The sequence below is a fragment of the Spea bombifrons genome, chromosome 5 (genome assembly GCF_027358695.1).
Source record: "Spea bombifrons isolate aSpeBom1 chromosome 5, aSpeBom1.2.pri, whole genome shotgun sequence".
Lineage (NCBI taxonomy): Eukaryota > Metazoa > Chordata > Amphibia > Anura > Pelobatidae > Spea > Spea bombifrons.
This window is the reverse complement of record NC_071091.1, coordinates 960,142-973,676: the sequence shown is the minus strand read 5'-3', so window position 1 is coordinate 973,676 and position 13,535 is coordinate 960,142. Positions and strand designations below refer to the sequence as shown.

The 13,535-nt window shown below is 53.4% G+C and overlaps 2 protein-coding genes across 2 annotated transcripts; both read left to right on the top strand.

The window, feature by feature from the left end:
* The first annotated feature begins 2,758 nt into the window (after window positions 1-2,758).
* On the top strand, window positions 2,759-6,024 carry LOC128496818 (zinc finger protein Xfin-like). Its single transcript, XM_053466618.1, has 5 exons — window positions 2,759-2,821; window positions 3,730-3,856; window positions 4,247-4,321; window positions 5,089-5,741; window positions 5,815-6,024. Exons 1-5 carry the CDS (start codon window positions 2,813-2,815, stop codon window positions 6,022-6,024), a joined length of 1,074 nt encoding a protein of 357 aa, XP_053322593.1. The 5' UTR covers window positions 2,759-2,812.
* Window positions 6,025-9,489: 3,465 nt separating this feature from the next.
* On the top strand, window positions 9,490-12,451 carry REPIN1 (replication initiator 1). Its single transcript, XM_053466617.1, has 4 exons — window positions 9,490-9,552; window positions 10,268-10,394; window positions 10,759-10,833; window positions 10,971-12,451. The coding sequence occupies exons 1-4, from the start codon at window positions 9,544-9,546 to the stop codon at window positions 12,449-12,451; spliced, it is 1,692 nt and encodes a 563-aa protein (XP_053322592.1). The 5' UTR covers window positions 9,490-9,543.
* The last annotated feature ends 1,084 nt before the right edge of the window (window positions 12,452-13,535 follow it).

Sequence of the window (13,535 nt, the reverse complement as noted above, 5' to 3'; positions counted from 1 at the left end):
GTCGGTGCGCTAAGCTAGTCACAGGCTCAAATAATACAAATGTGTAATACGAGGCCTACCAAACAGGTGTAAGCATGCTGCAAGAAACAGTGTATTGGCTGCACAATGTATACAAGAAACAAAAACTGTCTGCGCTTCTTACCCTAATAAAGTTGGCAACGAATATATAAACATAATATAAATGAGAGGTTTTGGTTATATGAATTGGCCAAAGCATAATTAAGCTCACCCGCCACGTCAAGGCACACTCTCAATAGGGTGAGAACCTACTCTCACCTCCTACATAGTGGGCACACAAAGCAGTTTATACTGCTACCAAAACCTTATTAATGTGTTGGGGGAGGTGCAATTAAACCTCCTCCCTATTAACCCCTGGACAGCAAGCTGCAACCAGACTGATGAGGAGCCAACAACCTCAAATATGTGCAAACAGGGAAAAGAAAAAATGTCGGTGCGCTAAGCTAGTCACAGGCTCAAATAATACAAATGTGTAATACGAGGCCTACCAAACAGGTGTAAGCATGCTGCAAGAAACAGTGTATTGGCTGCACAATGTATACAAGAAACAAAAACTGTCTGCGCTTCTTACCCTAATAAAGTTGGCAACGAATATATAAACATAATATAAATGTTATATTTATATTATGTTTATATATTCGTTGCCAACTTTATTAGGGTAAGAAGCATAAACACACATATACAGATACACTGCCCTTACACACACCTGCCCATAAACACACATATACAGATGCACTGCCCTTACACACTCCTGCCCGTAAACACACATATACAGATACACTGCCCATAAACACACACCTGCCCATAAACACACACATACAGATACACTGCCCTTACACACACCTGCCCGTAAACACACATATACAGATACACTGCCCTTACACAGACCTGCCCATAAACACACATATACAGATACACTGCCCTTACACACACCTGCCCGTAAACACACATATACAGATACACTGCCCTTACACACACCTGCCCGTAAACACACATATACACATACACTGCCCTTACACACACCTGCCCATAAACACACACATATACAGATACACTGCCCTTACACACACCTGCCCATAAACACACACATACAGATACACTGCCCTTACACAGACCTGCCCATAAACACACATATACAGATACACTGCCCTTACACACGCCTGCCCATAAACACACACATACACATACACATACACTGCCCTTACACACACCTGCCCATAAACAGGCATACACTGCCCTGACACATGACTGCTCATACACACTTGCCCATAAACACACACACAAGCTTACAAACACACGCACGCCCTTACACCTCTCTCTCCCCATCTCTTACCTTTCTAATCTTCCATCCTCCACCATCCACTAAGGAAGGTCTGTCACTCCAGGCCTCTGCCTTAGTGCTCCCTCATCACCACGCGCCGGCTATTGATGTAGAGCGCGGGGATGACGACATAACTCGGCATCATTCGCCGGCGAGTAGTGATGAGGGAGCGCGGAAGCCGGAGGGAGATTGTGATCTCCCCGACTAGTCCTGCGGCTGCTGATCGGGCGGCTGTGCGCCCCCTCGCCTCTCTCACCCCTCCTACAGCCCTGCCGGGAGCCGCCGCCGGTCATCCGCTTCCATGCCGTATAAAGCATTGGGATATAACGTGGGGCTCCGAGCCCGCGGCGTTCTAATAAATAAATGAATGAATTCAGATAAATCTGGGGGGGGGGGGGGGTCGTTCCATTACAAGCAAAGGTCCTATGCCAAGAGTTCTGTGTTGTCTTTTTCCCAGGCACTCCTATTTTTGGCTGGCTGAGAGTGATTGGGGTTGTTGGCAAACATAATTCATTGTTGCTGATTTTCGACAAGTTGAACCCCTCAATTACCCGTTTACCCCGCTTCATGTTATTATCCCAATCATACTGCCCCCTGCTGGCTGCAGCCTTCGCCGTCGTCTGGTGGCCTGCTGGGGCAAACTTCTTTGTGGTCGCGAAGGGGTTAACTACCGTTTTTGGGGGGGGGGTTTTGCTAACAGATTGGGTTTCAGCGGTTCCCCGGAATCTGAATTTATACGCTGCCTTACGGTGCGCCTCCCCTTTAACCCCTTCAGTCCCGGGGTTGTTTTTTGTTGCCCCAGCGACCGTATGTTTTTTTTTTTTACCATTTTTACCATATGTGGGTTTAATTAAGATTACTTTTTCCGCACAGATCTTTTTTTAGGGGGCTTTCTATTGAAAATAATAGCAATAATAATAATAATAATACATTCATAATAATACTTAGCGATTTTCTTGGATTTTTCTGCAGGTGTTTCGTATTTCGGTCTTTAATTAAAAGTTTTAATAAGCTGTAGCGAGGGTTAAATTGAGTCATTAACTCCATCATTACCGGGACTGCAGCCTTTTCATTATTCCTCCTCCTTTGGCATTTTCTGCCCCCCCCCCCGCTCTTTATTTACACCTTCATGGGGTTCTCCTATCAGGGCAGATTCTGTCAGTAACTACACATGATACACCCCCCCCCCCGCTCTCGGTAACCGGCGGGTATATAGCGGAGGGATCTGTGCGATGTAGTCCTTGCGCTGTCGCGGAGGGATCTGGGAAATGTAGTCCTTGAGCTTCCGCGAAGGCATCTGGGAAATGTAGTCCTTGCGCTGCCGCGGAGGGATCTGGGAAAAATAGTCCTGGCTCTGCCATTGGTCAGGCTGTCCCGTGGACTCCATTTCCCAGCATCCCCGGGCTCTGCAGTTGGTGTTCGGTAATTCTGTTTCTCTTCCTGATAGGGCTTGGTGTGCTGCACCGGGGCAGAATGGCTCAGGTAAGGGGTATTACTCCTGTCTGTACACACCTGGGGCAGACAGAGGGACCTGCACCATGTCTGTCTGTCTGGACACTTTGCTGTCACTCTGTCTCTGTTTGGACCATGTGATGTTTGTATTGTCGCCAATCATTTCACTCGTTGCTGCTCTTTCCGTGTTAAGTAACTGATTTCCCCTGCGAGCTCATATACCCCCCTCCCTATATACCCCCCCTCCCTATATACCCCCCCTCCCTATATACCCCCCCTCCCTATATACCCCCCTCCCTATATACCCCCCTCCCTATATACCCCGCATATATACTCCTCATACACCCCCCCCATATATACCCCGCATATATACTCCTCATACACTCCCCTGCATACCCCACATACCCCCCCATATATACCCCGCATATATACTCCTCATACACTCCCCTGCATACCCCACATATACCCCCCCATATATACCCCGCATATATACTCCTCATACACTCCCCTGCATACACCCCCCCCATATATACTCCGCATATATACTCCTCATACACTCCCCTGCATACACCCCCCCATATATACCCCGCATATATACTCCTCATACACTCCCCTGCATACCCCATATATACCCCGCATATATACTCCTCATACACTCCCCTGCATACACCCCCCCCATATATACCCCGCATATATACTCCTCATATACTCCCCTGCATACCCCACATATCCCCCCGGAAGGTTGTTGCATTAGGGTGACGGAGCCCTGCCTCGCCCCTCCGTAGATAAAAGTAACGTGACCGGGTAGTAGTGGAGTTTGGTTCTGGCTGCCAGCGGGGGAATGTGTGTAGCGGAGGATGCGCATGCACGCGTGTCACGCAATTACTCCAAATGTATGGCTGTGGTTTTAACCCTTTACCCGCTTCCTTTTGCCCCAGGTGCCCCCGACGTTCGATGACGTGGCCGTGTATTTCTCGTGCAGTGAGTGGAACAGCCTGAGCCCCACTCAGAAGGAGCTGTACAAGTGGGTGATGAGGGAGAACTACGAGTGGCTGCTCTCTCTGGGTAAATGAGTGTGTCGGGGGAGGGGGTTAAATTAGTGTGTCGGGGGAGTAAATTAGTGTTTCGGGGGGGTAAATGAGTGTGTCGGGGCGGTAAGGGTTAATTGAAAGGGACACTCAGCTATCATGCATTAAAATGGATCTGGTGGCTCGAGTGTCTCTTTAAGAAACATGAGAGTTAGCCAGACGTGTGGGGGGCCCGGCGCGCGTCTCTCTCCCCCCCGCCGGGCCCGGCGCGTCTCTCTCGCCCCCGCCGGGCCCGGCGCGTGTCTCCCCCCCCCCCCGCCGAGCCCGGAGTGTCTCTCCCCGGCGGGGGTTTTATGACCGTGAATAAAGTAACGTGGCTGTTGCCGGGGTCTCCGGTCCGTCTGATGTCGCCGTTTAACTCTTGCAGGTTACTCCGCAGACAAGCCGGATATCGTGGCCCGGATCGAGGTGGGAGAGGAGCCGTGGTCCGATGGCGGCCCAGGTGAGAAGCAAAGCGGGGTAACGAATAACCCCTTCCACGCCAGAACCCAACGTAAATCCACACAGGAGAAGCTTTCGGGAAATGAGCCATATATTTCGTATTGTGTGAAAAGTCACGTCTTCTCTTTCCTTCGGCAGACAACGCAGCCGCCGGCGAATCCGACGTCCAGACGGAGGTCGATAGAGCGACGGTGGTGAAAGTCGAGGCGCCCTTTGGATATGAAGCTGGAGAGGCCGTCGTCTCTGCCGGTCCGGGGGCCGAGTCTCAGGACTTCGCCCCCCCCGCATCGCCCCCGGGTGATAGGCCGTACCAGTGCTGGGACTGCCCGAAAAGTTATAAGCGGAGTAACGCGCTGGCCAAGCACCGGCGGACGCACGCCCGGGAGAAGCCGTTCCGCTGCTCCGTCTGCTCCAAGGGCTTCATCCAGAACTCGGACTTGGTGAAACATCACCGAATCCACACGGGGGAGAAGCCGTACCGCTGCAACATCTGCGACAGACGGTTCGTGGAAAGCTCTGCCCTGACCAAACACAAAATGAGGCACAGCGCCACGCGCCCCCCTCCGCGGGGCAAGAAGATCTGCCTCAAGGGATCAGATCTCAGTAGACCCGAAAGGACACGCGGGGCAGGTGAGAAGCAACGCGGGGTAACGAATAACCCCTTCCACGCCGAAACCCAATGTAAATCTACACAGGAGAAGCTTTCGGGAAATGAGCCATTTATTATCATGTTGTGTGAAAAGTCACGTCTTCTCTTTCCTTCGGCAGACAAAGCAGCCGCCGGCGAATCCGACGTCCAGACCGGCAAAGCCAAGCGGGAGGTCGATAGAGCGACGGTGGTGAAAGTCGAGGCACCCTTTGGATATGAAGCTGGAGAGGCCGTCGTCTCTGCCGGTCAGGGGGCCGAGTCTCAGGACTTCGCCCCCCCCGCGTCGCCCCCGGGTGATAGGCCGTACCAGTGCTGGGACTGCCTGAAAAGTTATAAGCGGAGTGCTGCGCTGGCCAAGCACCGGCGGACGCACGCCCGGGAGAAGCCGTTCCGCTGCTCCGTCTGCTCCAAGGGCTTCATCCAGAACTCGGACTTGGTGAAACATCACCGAATCCACACGGGGGAGAAGCCGTACCGCTGCCTCATCTGCGACAGACGGTTCGCGGAAAGCTCTGCCCTGATCAGACACAAAATGACGCACAGCGCCACGCGCCCCCCTCCGCGGGGCAAGAAGATCTGCCTCAAGGGATCAGATCTCAGTAGACCCGAAATGACACGCGGGGAGGGTGGCACCGGTCTGTCTCCGGGGGCAGCTGAAGCGTCGGGTAGCGGCTCGGACCCCTTAAACTCTCGTAAGGAGCCCATCGGAGTTGCCGGCACTCCTTACATCTGCGCGCAATGCGGAGAGACCTTTAAACAATGGATTCCCTTGGTGAGGCACCAGAAGACCCACGTGAAGCATCTCCCCCCACCTGTGTCGGTACTGCGGCAAGACGTTCCCGCAGAACTGCGACATGCTGAAGCATTTAATGACCCACGCGTGGAAAAGACCCTTTCAGTGCCGCCACTGCAACAAGGACTTTGTTCAGAAATCGGACCTTGTTAAACACGTCAGGCACCGACACGCCGAGGAGAGGCCGTACTCCTGCCGCGTCTGCGGCCTCTGCTTCAGCACGCACTACGCTACTGTGCGGCACGAGCGGACGCGCCATTAGGACTCCCTCCGGCCGTGGCAGCCATTCCGTCAGGGACATTGTCCCCGACGGGCCATGAGCCACCAAGCAGGAAGCGTTACCGATATACAGACCGCGGGAAAGCAATTCTTACTTTATTACTTGTATCAGGTAAAAAGATTAAAAATGCTGTGCAGCCGTTTGTATCTGAGCCTCGATCTACTAAACACCACGACTCCTTATCATACTGCCTGTGGGGGGCAACGGAATGCCTCAGTCTTAATCACTCAACCGGACTCTCTGACTAATGAAAGTCTATGGAGGGACGGACTTCATTAGTATTGTCGTAAATAACGAGCTCAGTGCGGTGTTTGAGCCGGGAAAGTCACCCAAAATATCGCATGACTGACAGCGAGGGCGGCTCCAATGAGATAAAACCAGGTTTTTGTCACCAACCGACATTACTGTATACAGCGCTGGGGGGGTTATATTACTGTATACAGCTCGGGGGGGGGGTTATATTACTGTATAAGGCGGCCAGGGCGGTTATATTACTCTATACAGCAGATAAAAATACTTTTTCCATGCGACTCCCCTTTAACCTGTGATGTGCCAGGGTGCTGATCATGCATGTGGTGCTGGCAGGGTTAATGGTGCAGGTTGGGGGTTAAGTAAAGAATTTTGCACAAACATCAACCTAAATGTTTTGTGTGAAAACATTCAAAAAAAACAAAAACAGGCTCTACCTCCTGTGCTACTGCCCTTACACACACCTGCCCATAAACACACACATATACAGATACACTGCCCTTACACACACCTGCCCATAAACACACACATATACAGATACACTGCCCTTACACACACCTGCCCATAAACACACACATATACAGATACACTGCCCTTACACACACCTGCCCATAAACACACACATATACAGATACACTGCCCTTACACACACCTGCCCATAAACACACATATACACATACACTGCCCTTACACACACCTGCCCTGACACATGACTGCTCATACACATTTGCCCATAAACACACACACAAGCTTACAAACACACACACGCCCTTACACATCTCTCTCCCCATCTCTTACCTTTCTAATCTTCCATCCTCCACCATCCACTAAGGAAGGTCTGTCACTCCAGGCCTCTGCTTTAGTGCTCCCTCATCACCACGCGCCGGCTATTGATGTAGAGCGCGGGGATGACGACATAACTCGGCATCATTCGCCGGCGAGTAGTGATGAGGGAGCGCGGAAGCCGGAGGGAGATTGTGATCTCCCCAACTAGTCCTGCGGCTGCTGATCGGGCGGCTGTGCGCCCCCTCGCCTCTCTCACCCCTCCTACAGCCCTGCCGGGAGCCGCCGCCGGTCATCCGCTTCCATGCCGTATAAAGCATTGGGATATAACGTGGGGCTCCGAGCCCGCGGCGTTCTAATAAATAAATGAATGAATTCTGATAAATCCGCGCGGAACGTACCACTGGGAACACCTGGGGGGGGTCGTTCCATTACAAGCAAAGGTCCTATGCCAAGAGTTCTGTGTTGTCTTTTTCCCAGGCACTCCTATTTTTGGCTGGCTGAGAGTGATTGGGGTTGTTGGCAAACATAATTCATTGTTGCTGATATTCAAAAAGTTCAACACCTGAAGTACCCGTTTACCCCGCTTCATGTTATTATCCCAATCATACTGCCCCCTGCTGGCTGCAGCCTTTGCCGTCGTCTGGTGGCCTGCTGGGGCAAACTTCTTTGTGGTCGCGAAGGGGTTAACTAGCGTTTGCGGGGGGGGGGGCGTAGTGCAAACGGATTGGGTGTTTCAGCGGCTCCCCGGAATCTGAATTTAGACGCTGCCTTACGGTGCGCCTCCCCTTTAACCCCTTCAGTTCTGCTGGGGTTGTTTTTTTTTTGTAAATATGTTTTATTGAATTTTTCTTTTTTTGTCAAACAAGAAAATAAAGATCGGCGGGGGAAGGGAATAGGGGAGGGGGGTACAATGCATATCACTCCACAAAGTACAGGCAGACAAAAAGCCCAGCACAGCACGGATACAACGGCACAGAGATCACATACAGTGCCACGAAAATGCTGCAACAGAAATCACATTCCCCACCACAACAACACTCCGGATGGAAGGTGCCTGAGCATAGTAGCGACACACTCTCGCCCAGACATAAACGCTGTACGGACGGGGGACCCTAGGGGCCAATGGAAGTAGGCGATGGTGGGAGTAAGTGTGGAGGTGCGAAAATCACAGCCCAGCGGGTACAACAAGAGAAGGACAGAGAGGGTAAAAAGAGGGGGTAAACCAAAAAAAAAGGGGGGGGGGCAGAAGGCTCCCATACCTCCACGAAGCCGCCCAGCGCCCCACCGCCAAGCGAGTCCATAGAGCCCGAACATCGGGGCTTGCAATGCATTCCATCCAATAATCCCACATCTTCCTGCACCTCTCACTTTGATCGTCAGAGGCCATGGCTGGTTCCTCCAGAGACCTCATACGTTTCACTGTCAAGATCCACTCCCTAAAAGAAGGGGGCAAAGGGTCTTTCCAGTGAAGCGGTACTAAGGCTTTTGCGGCGTTCAGCAGGTGAGGCCCTATCGATTTCTTATAACTAGCGACCGATTGGTCAGTATGATGCGGAAGGAACAAAGCAGGTGAGAACGGTATCTGACGGCCCGTGAACCGGGGCGTGAGCGAGTGGATCTGGTGCCAAAATGGAACAATCCTCGGGCGCTCCCACCCCCGAGCCACGTCTCCAGCACGTCTCCGGCACCTCGGGGAAGGCAGCATGGAGTATATCGGGGGATCTATACCAGCGGGGCAGAAGCTTGTAAGAGGTTTCCTGCGGTTTTGTACTACGTGAGCTTTTATGGGTGAGGAGAAATTTTTTTCCCCGATCCTTGGGGCTGAAAGAGATCTGCAGCGCCTGTTCCCAAAAGCCTTGGAAGTGTAAAGGGATAGCGCTGTGCTCGGCTCCGTTGTCGGGCCGGCCCTGCCCCCGGGGTTGTCTTTTGTTGCCCCAGCGACCGTACGTTTTTTTTTTTTTTTTTACCATTTTTACCATATGTGGGTTCCTTTTTCCGCACAGATCTTTTTTTTAGTGCTTTCTATTGAAAATAATATTAGCAATAATAATAATAATACATTAATAATAATATTTAGCGATTTTCTTGGATTTTTCTGCAGGTGTTTCGTATTTCGGTCTTTAATTAAAAGTTTTAATAAGCTGTAGCGAGGGTTAAATTGAGACATTAACTCCATCATTACCGGGACTGCAGCCTTTTCATTATTCCTCCTCCTTTGGCATTTTCTGTAGTCCTTGCGCTTCCGCGGAGGGATCAGGGAAATGTAGTCCTTGCGCTTCCGCGTAGGCATCTGGGAAATGTAGTCCTTGCGCTGCCGCGGAGGGATCTGGGAAAAGTAGTCCTGGCTCTGCCATTGGTCAGGCTGTCCCGTGGACTCCATTTCCCAGCATCCCCGGGCTCTGCAGTTGGTGTTCGGTAATTCTGTTTCTCTTCCTGACAGGGCTTGGTGTGCTGCACCGGGGCAGAATGGCTCAGGTAAGGGGTATTGCTCCTGTCTGTACACACCTGGGGCAGACAGAGGGACAGACAGAGGGACCTGCACTATGTCTGTCTGTCTGTCTGGACACTTTGCTGTCACTCTGTCTCTGTTTGGACCATGTGATGTTTGTATTGTCGCCAATCATTTCACTCGTTGCTGCTCTTTCCGTGTTAAGTAACTGATTCCCCCCCTCCCTATATACCCCCCCCTCCCTATATACCCCCCTCCCTATATACCCCGCATATATACTCCTCATACACTCCCCTGCATACCACACATACAACCCCCCCATATATATCCCGCATATATACTCCTCATACACCCCCCCCATATATACCCCGCATATATACTCCTCATACACTCCCCTGCATACCCCACATATACCCCCCCATATATACCCCGCATATATACTCCTCATACACTCCCCTGCATACCCCACATATACCCCCCCATATATACCCCGCATATATACTCCTCATATACTCCCCTGCATACCCCACATATCCCCCCGGAAGGTTATTGCATTAGGGTGACGGAGCCCTGCCTCGCCTCTCCGTAGATAAAAGTAACGTGACCGGGTAGTAGTGGAGTTTGGTTCCTGCTGCCAGCGCAGAATGTGTGTAGCGGAGGATGCGCATGCACGCGTGTCACGCAATTACTCCAAATGTATGGCTGTGGTTTTAACCCTTTACCCGCTTCCTTTTGCCCCAGGTGCCCCCGACGTTCGATGACGTGGCCGTGTATTTCTCACGCAGTGAGTGGAACAGCCTGAGCCCCACTCAGAAGGAGCTGTACAAGTGGGTGATGAGGGAGAACTACGAGTGGCTGCTCTCTCTGGGTAAATGAGTGTGTGGGGGGGGGGTAAATGAGTGTGTGGGGGGGGGTAAATGAGTGTGTGTTGGGGCGGTAAGGGTTAATTGAAAGGGACACTCAGCTATCATGCATTTAAATGGATCTGGTGGCTCGAGTGTCTCTTTAAGAAGCATGAGAGTTAGCCAGACGTGTGGGGGGCCCGGCGCACGTCTCTCTCCCCCCACGGGGCCCTGCGCGTCTCTCTCTCTCTCCCCCCCGGCGTGTCTCCCCCCCCCCCCCCGCCGGGCCCGGTGTGTCTCTCCCCGGCGGGGTTTTATGACCGTGAATAAAGTAACGTGGCTGTTGCCGGGGTCTCCGGTCCGTCTGATTTCGCCGTTTAACTCTTGCAGGTTACTCCGCAGACAAGCCGGATATCGTGGCCCGGATCGAGGTGGGAGAGGAGCCGTGGTGCGATGGCGGCCCAGGTGAGAAGCAAAGCGGCGTAACGAATAACCCCTTCCACGCCAGAACCCAACGTAAATCCACACAGGAGAAGCTTTCGGGAAATGAGCCATATATTTCGTATTGTGTGAAAAGTCACGTCTTCTCTTTCCTTCGGCAGACAACGCAGCCGCCGGCGAATCCGACGTCCAGACGGAGGTCGATAGAGCGACGGTGGTGAAAGTCGAGGCGCCCTTTGGATATGAAGCTGGAGAGGCCGTCGTCTCTGCCGGTCCGGGGGCTGAGTCTCAGGACTTCGCCCCCCCCGCGTCGCCCCCGGGTGATAGGCCGTACCAGTGCTGGGACTGCCCGAAAAGTTATAAGCGGAGTGCCGCGCTGACCAAGCACCGGCGGACGCACGCCCCGGAGAAGCCGTTCCGCTGTTCCGTCTGCTCCAAGGGCTTCATCCAGAACTCGGACTTGGTGAGACATCACCGAATCCACACGGGGGAGAAGCCGTACCCCTGCCTCATCTGCGACAGACGGTTCGTGGAAAGCTGTGCCCTGACCAGACACATAATGAGGCACAAGGGATCAGATCTCAGTAGACCCGAAATGACACCCGGGGAGGGTGGCACCGGTCTGTCTCCGGGGGCAGCTGAAGCACCGGGTAGCGGCTCGGACCCCTTAAACTCTCGTAAGGAGCCCATCAAAGTTGCCGGCACTCCTTACATCTGCGCGCAATGCGGAGAGACCTTTAAACAATGGATTCCCTTGGTGAGGCACCAGAAGACTCACGTGTGTCGGTACTGCCGCAAGACGTTCCCGCAGAGCTCCGACATGCTGAAGCATTTAATGACCCACGCGGGGGAAAGATCCTTTCAGTGCCGCCACTGCAACAAGAGCTTCGTTCAGAAATCGGACCTTGTTAAACACGTCAGGCACCAACACGCCGAGGAGAGGCCGTTCCCGTGTCCACTCTGTGAGAAAAGCTTCAAGGAGAAGTCCCACCTCACTAACCACCAGTGGATGCACGGCGGGGAGAAGCCGTACGTGTGTCCGGTGTGCGCCAAAGGCTTCACCAAGAGCTCCTATCTCGTGTTGCACCAAAGCACGCACAGCGGCGAGCGGCCCTATAAATGCCCCCAGTGCGACAGGGGCTTCATCCAGAAGTCGGACATGATGAGGCACCAGAAGACAGTCCACGCCAGGCAGCTCGGCTCGGGGGAAGAGGTGAGCGACGGCGCGTCCGTTCCCGGCGGTTATCCATGTGCGCAATGCAGTCAGACGTTCAGCCATTGGGCGGCGTTGGTGGAGCATAAGACGCTACACAATGGGGATAAAGAGTTTGAACCAATGAAGCTTCCGCAGACGCCCGACGGGGAGAAATCCTTCCCGGGCATCTCCATCGCCGAGAGCTTTACACACGAGACAGACGAGACTCGGCAGGATGAGACGAATCCCCTTCTCAGGCAGGCGATACATTCTGCGGACACCCCGCCGACGGCCACTGCCTTCCACGAGATCGTGATCGAACTGCCTACAAAAGAGAGCGCGGACTCAAATGAGTCGCATCAATGCACCAAATGTGACAAGGTCTTCCCTCCGGCACCTGAGGACTCACACGGCGGGGAAGCGTTAACTGTGCAGCCATTGCAATAAAAGCTTCTCCCAGGAATCAGACTTGGTTAAACATGCCCAGATCCACACCATGAAACGGCCCTTCCGCTGCCTGGAATGCGACAAAACCTTCGTCCACAACGCGGACCTCATCAAGTACCGGCGGTCGCACTCGGGGGAGAGACCCCACGCCTGCGCGGACTGCCACAAATCCTTTGTTCTGAGGTCATCGCTGATGAAACACGTGCGAATACACGCGGGCGAAGGGCCGTACGGCTGCGAGTTCTGTGGCAAGAGCTTCATCCAGAAGTCAGATCTGGTGAAGCATCAGCGAGTCCACACCGGCGAGAGGCCTTATCACTGTCCGGAGTGCGGCAAGACCTTCACGGAAGCCTCGTCCCTGATCAAACACCGGAGAATCCACGGCCAAGAGAGAGCCGCCGGCAGCCAACCGGGAGAAGATCCGCCGGCGGCAGGGGGTTCCGGAGGAGCGGAGGCGGCTTGCGGCGGCGGTGCCGTGCAGCGAACGCGGGAAGAGATTTGCGTGGAAATCGATGCTCATCAAACCTCTTCGGATCCACAGCGGCGAAAGACCCCACGAGTGCAGCCGCTGTCACGAGAGCTTCATCCAGCAGTTGGACCTCGTCAAACACGAGCGCATCCACACAGGAGAAAGGCCCTACGCATGCGCGGATTGCGGCAGGAGCTTCGCGGAAACGTCGGCTCCGGCAAAACAGCGGGCGACCCACAGGTGCCGGAACCAGGAGAGCTTCGGGCCGCAGCGGGTCACCGACGGGTGTGAAGCCCAAGAGTTTAACGCCAAAGTGGGATGTCGTTAATCACGAGCGGGTGAAAAGCCGTCTTCGAGCCGTTTCTGTGGTCTCCTCTTTAGGTCGCTGTAAGCCGCCGGCCGGCATTGGTGAACACACCGTGAGAATAGACTGCAGGCGGGGCCCGCTGGCTGACCAATCATTGGCTCCGATCATAGATGGATGGAACCATCTCCAGCCCCCGGTAGGAATCCAAGATGGCTGCCAAAATAACCAAACTCAAACCAGACTGCCTATTAATAGTGTATGGAGAGTGTGAAAGCTTAACCTCTAATGTGCCAGGGTGCTGCAGAGGT

What these genes read in the sequence shown, in the direction of transcription:
- REPIN1 (XM_053466617.1), top strand. An exon ending in CGAGTGGCTGCTCTCTCTGG is followed by an intron (nt 10,395 to 10,758) that starts GTAAATGAGTGT and finishes TAACTCTTGCAG; the next exon opens with GTTACTCCGCAGACAAGCCG. An exon ending in GTGGTGCGATGGCGGCCCAG is followed by an intron (nt 10,834 to 10,970) that starts GTGAGAAGCAAA and finishes TTCCTTCGGCAG; the next exon opens with ACAACGCAGCCGCCGGCGAA.
- LOC128496818 (XM_053466618.1), top strand. An exon ending in CGAGTGGCTGCTCTCTCTGG is followed by an intron (nt 3,857 to 4,246) that starts GTAAATGAGTGT and finishes TAACTCTTGCAG; the next exon opens with GTTACTCCGCAGACAAGCCG. An exon ending in TTAAACAATGGATTCCCTTG is followed by an intron (nt 5,742 to 5,814) that starts GTGAGGCACCAG and finishes ACGTTCCCGCAG; the next exon opens with AACTGCGACATGCTGAAGCA.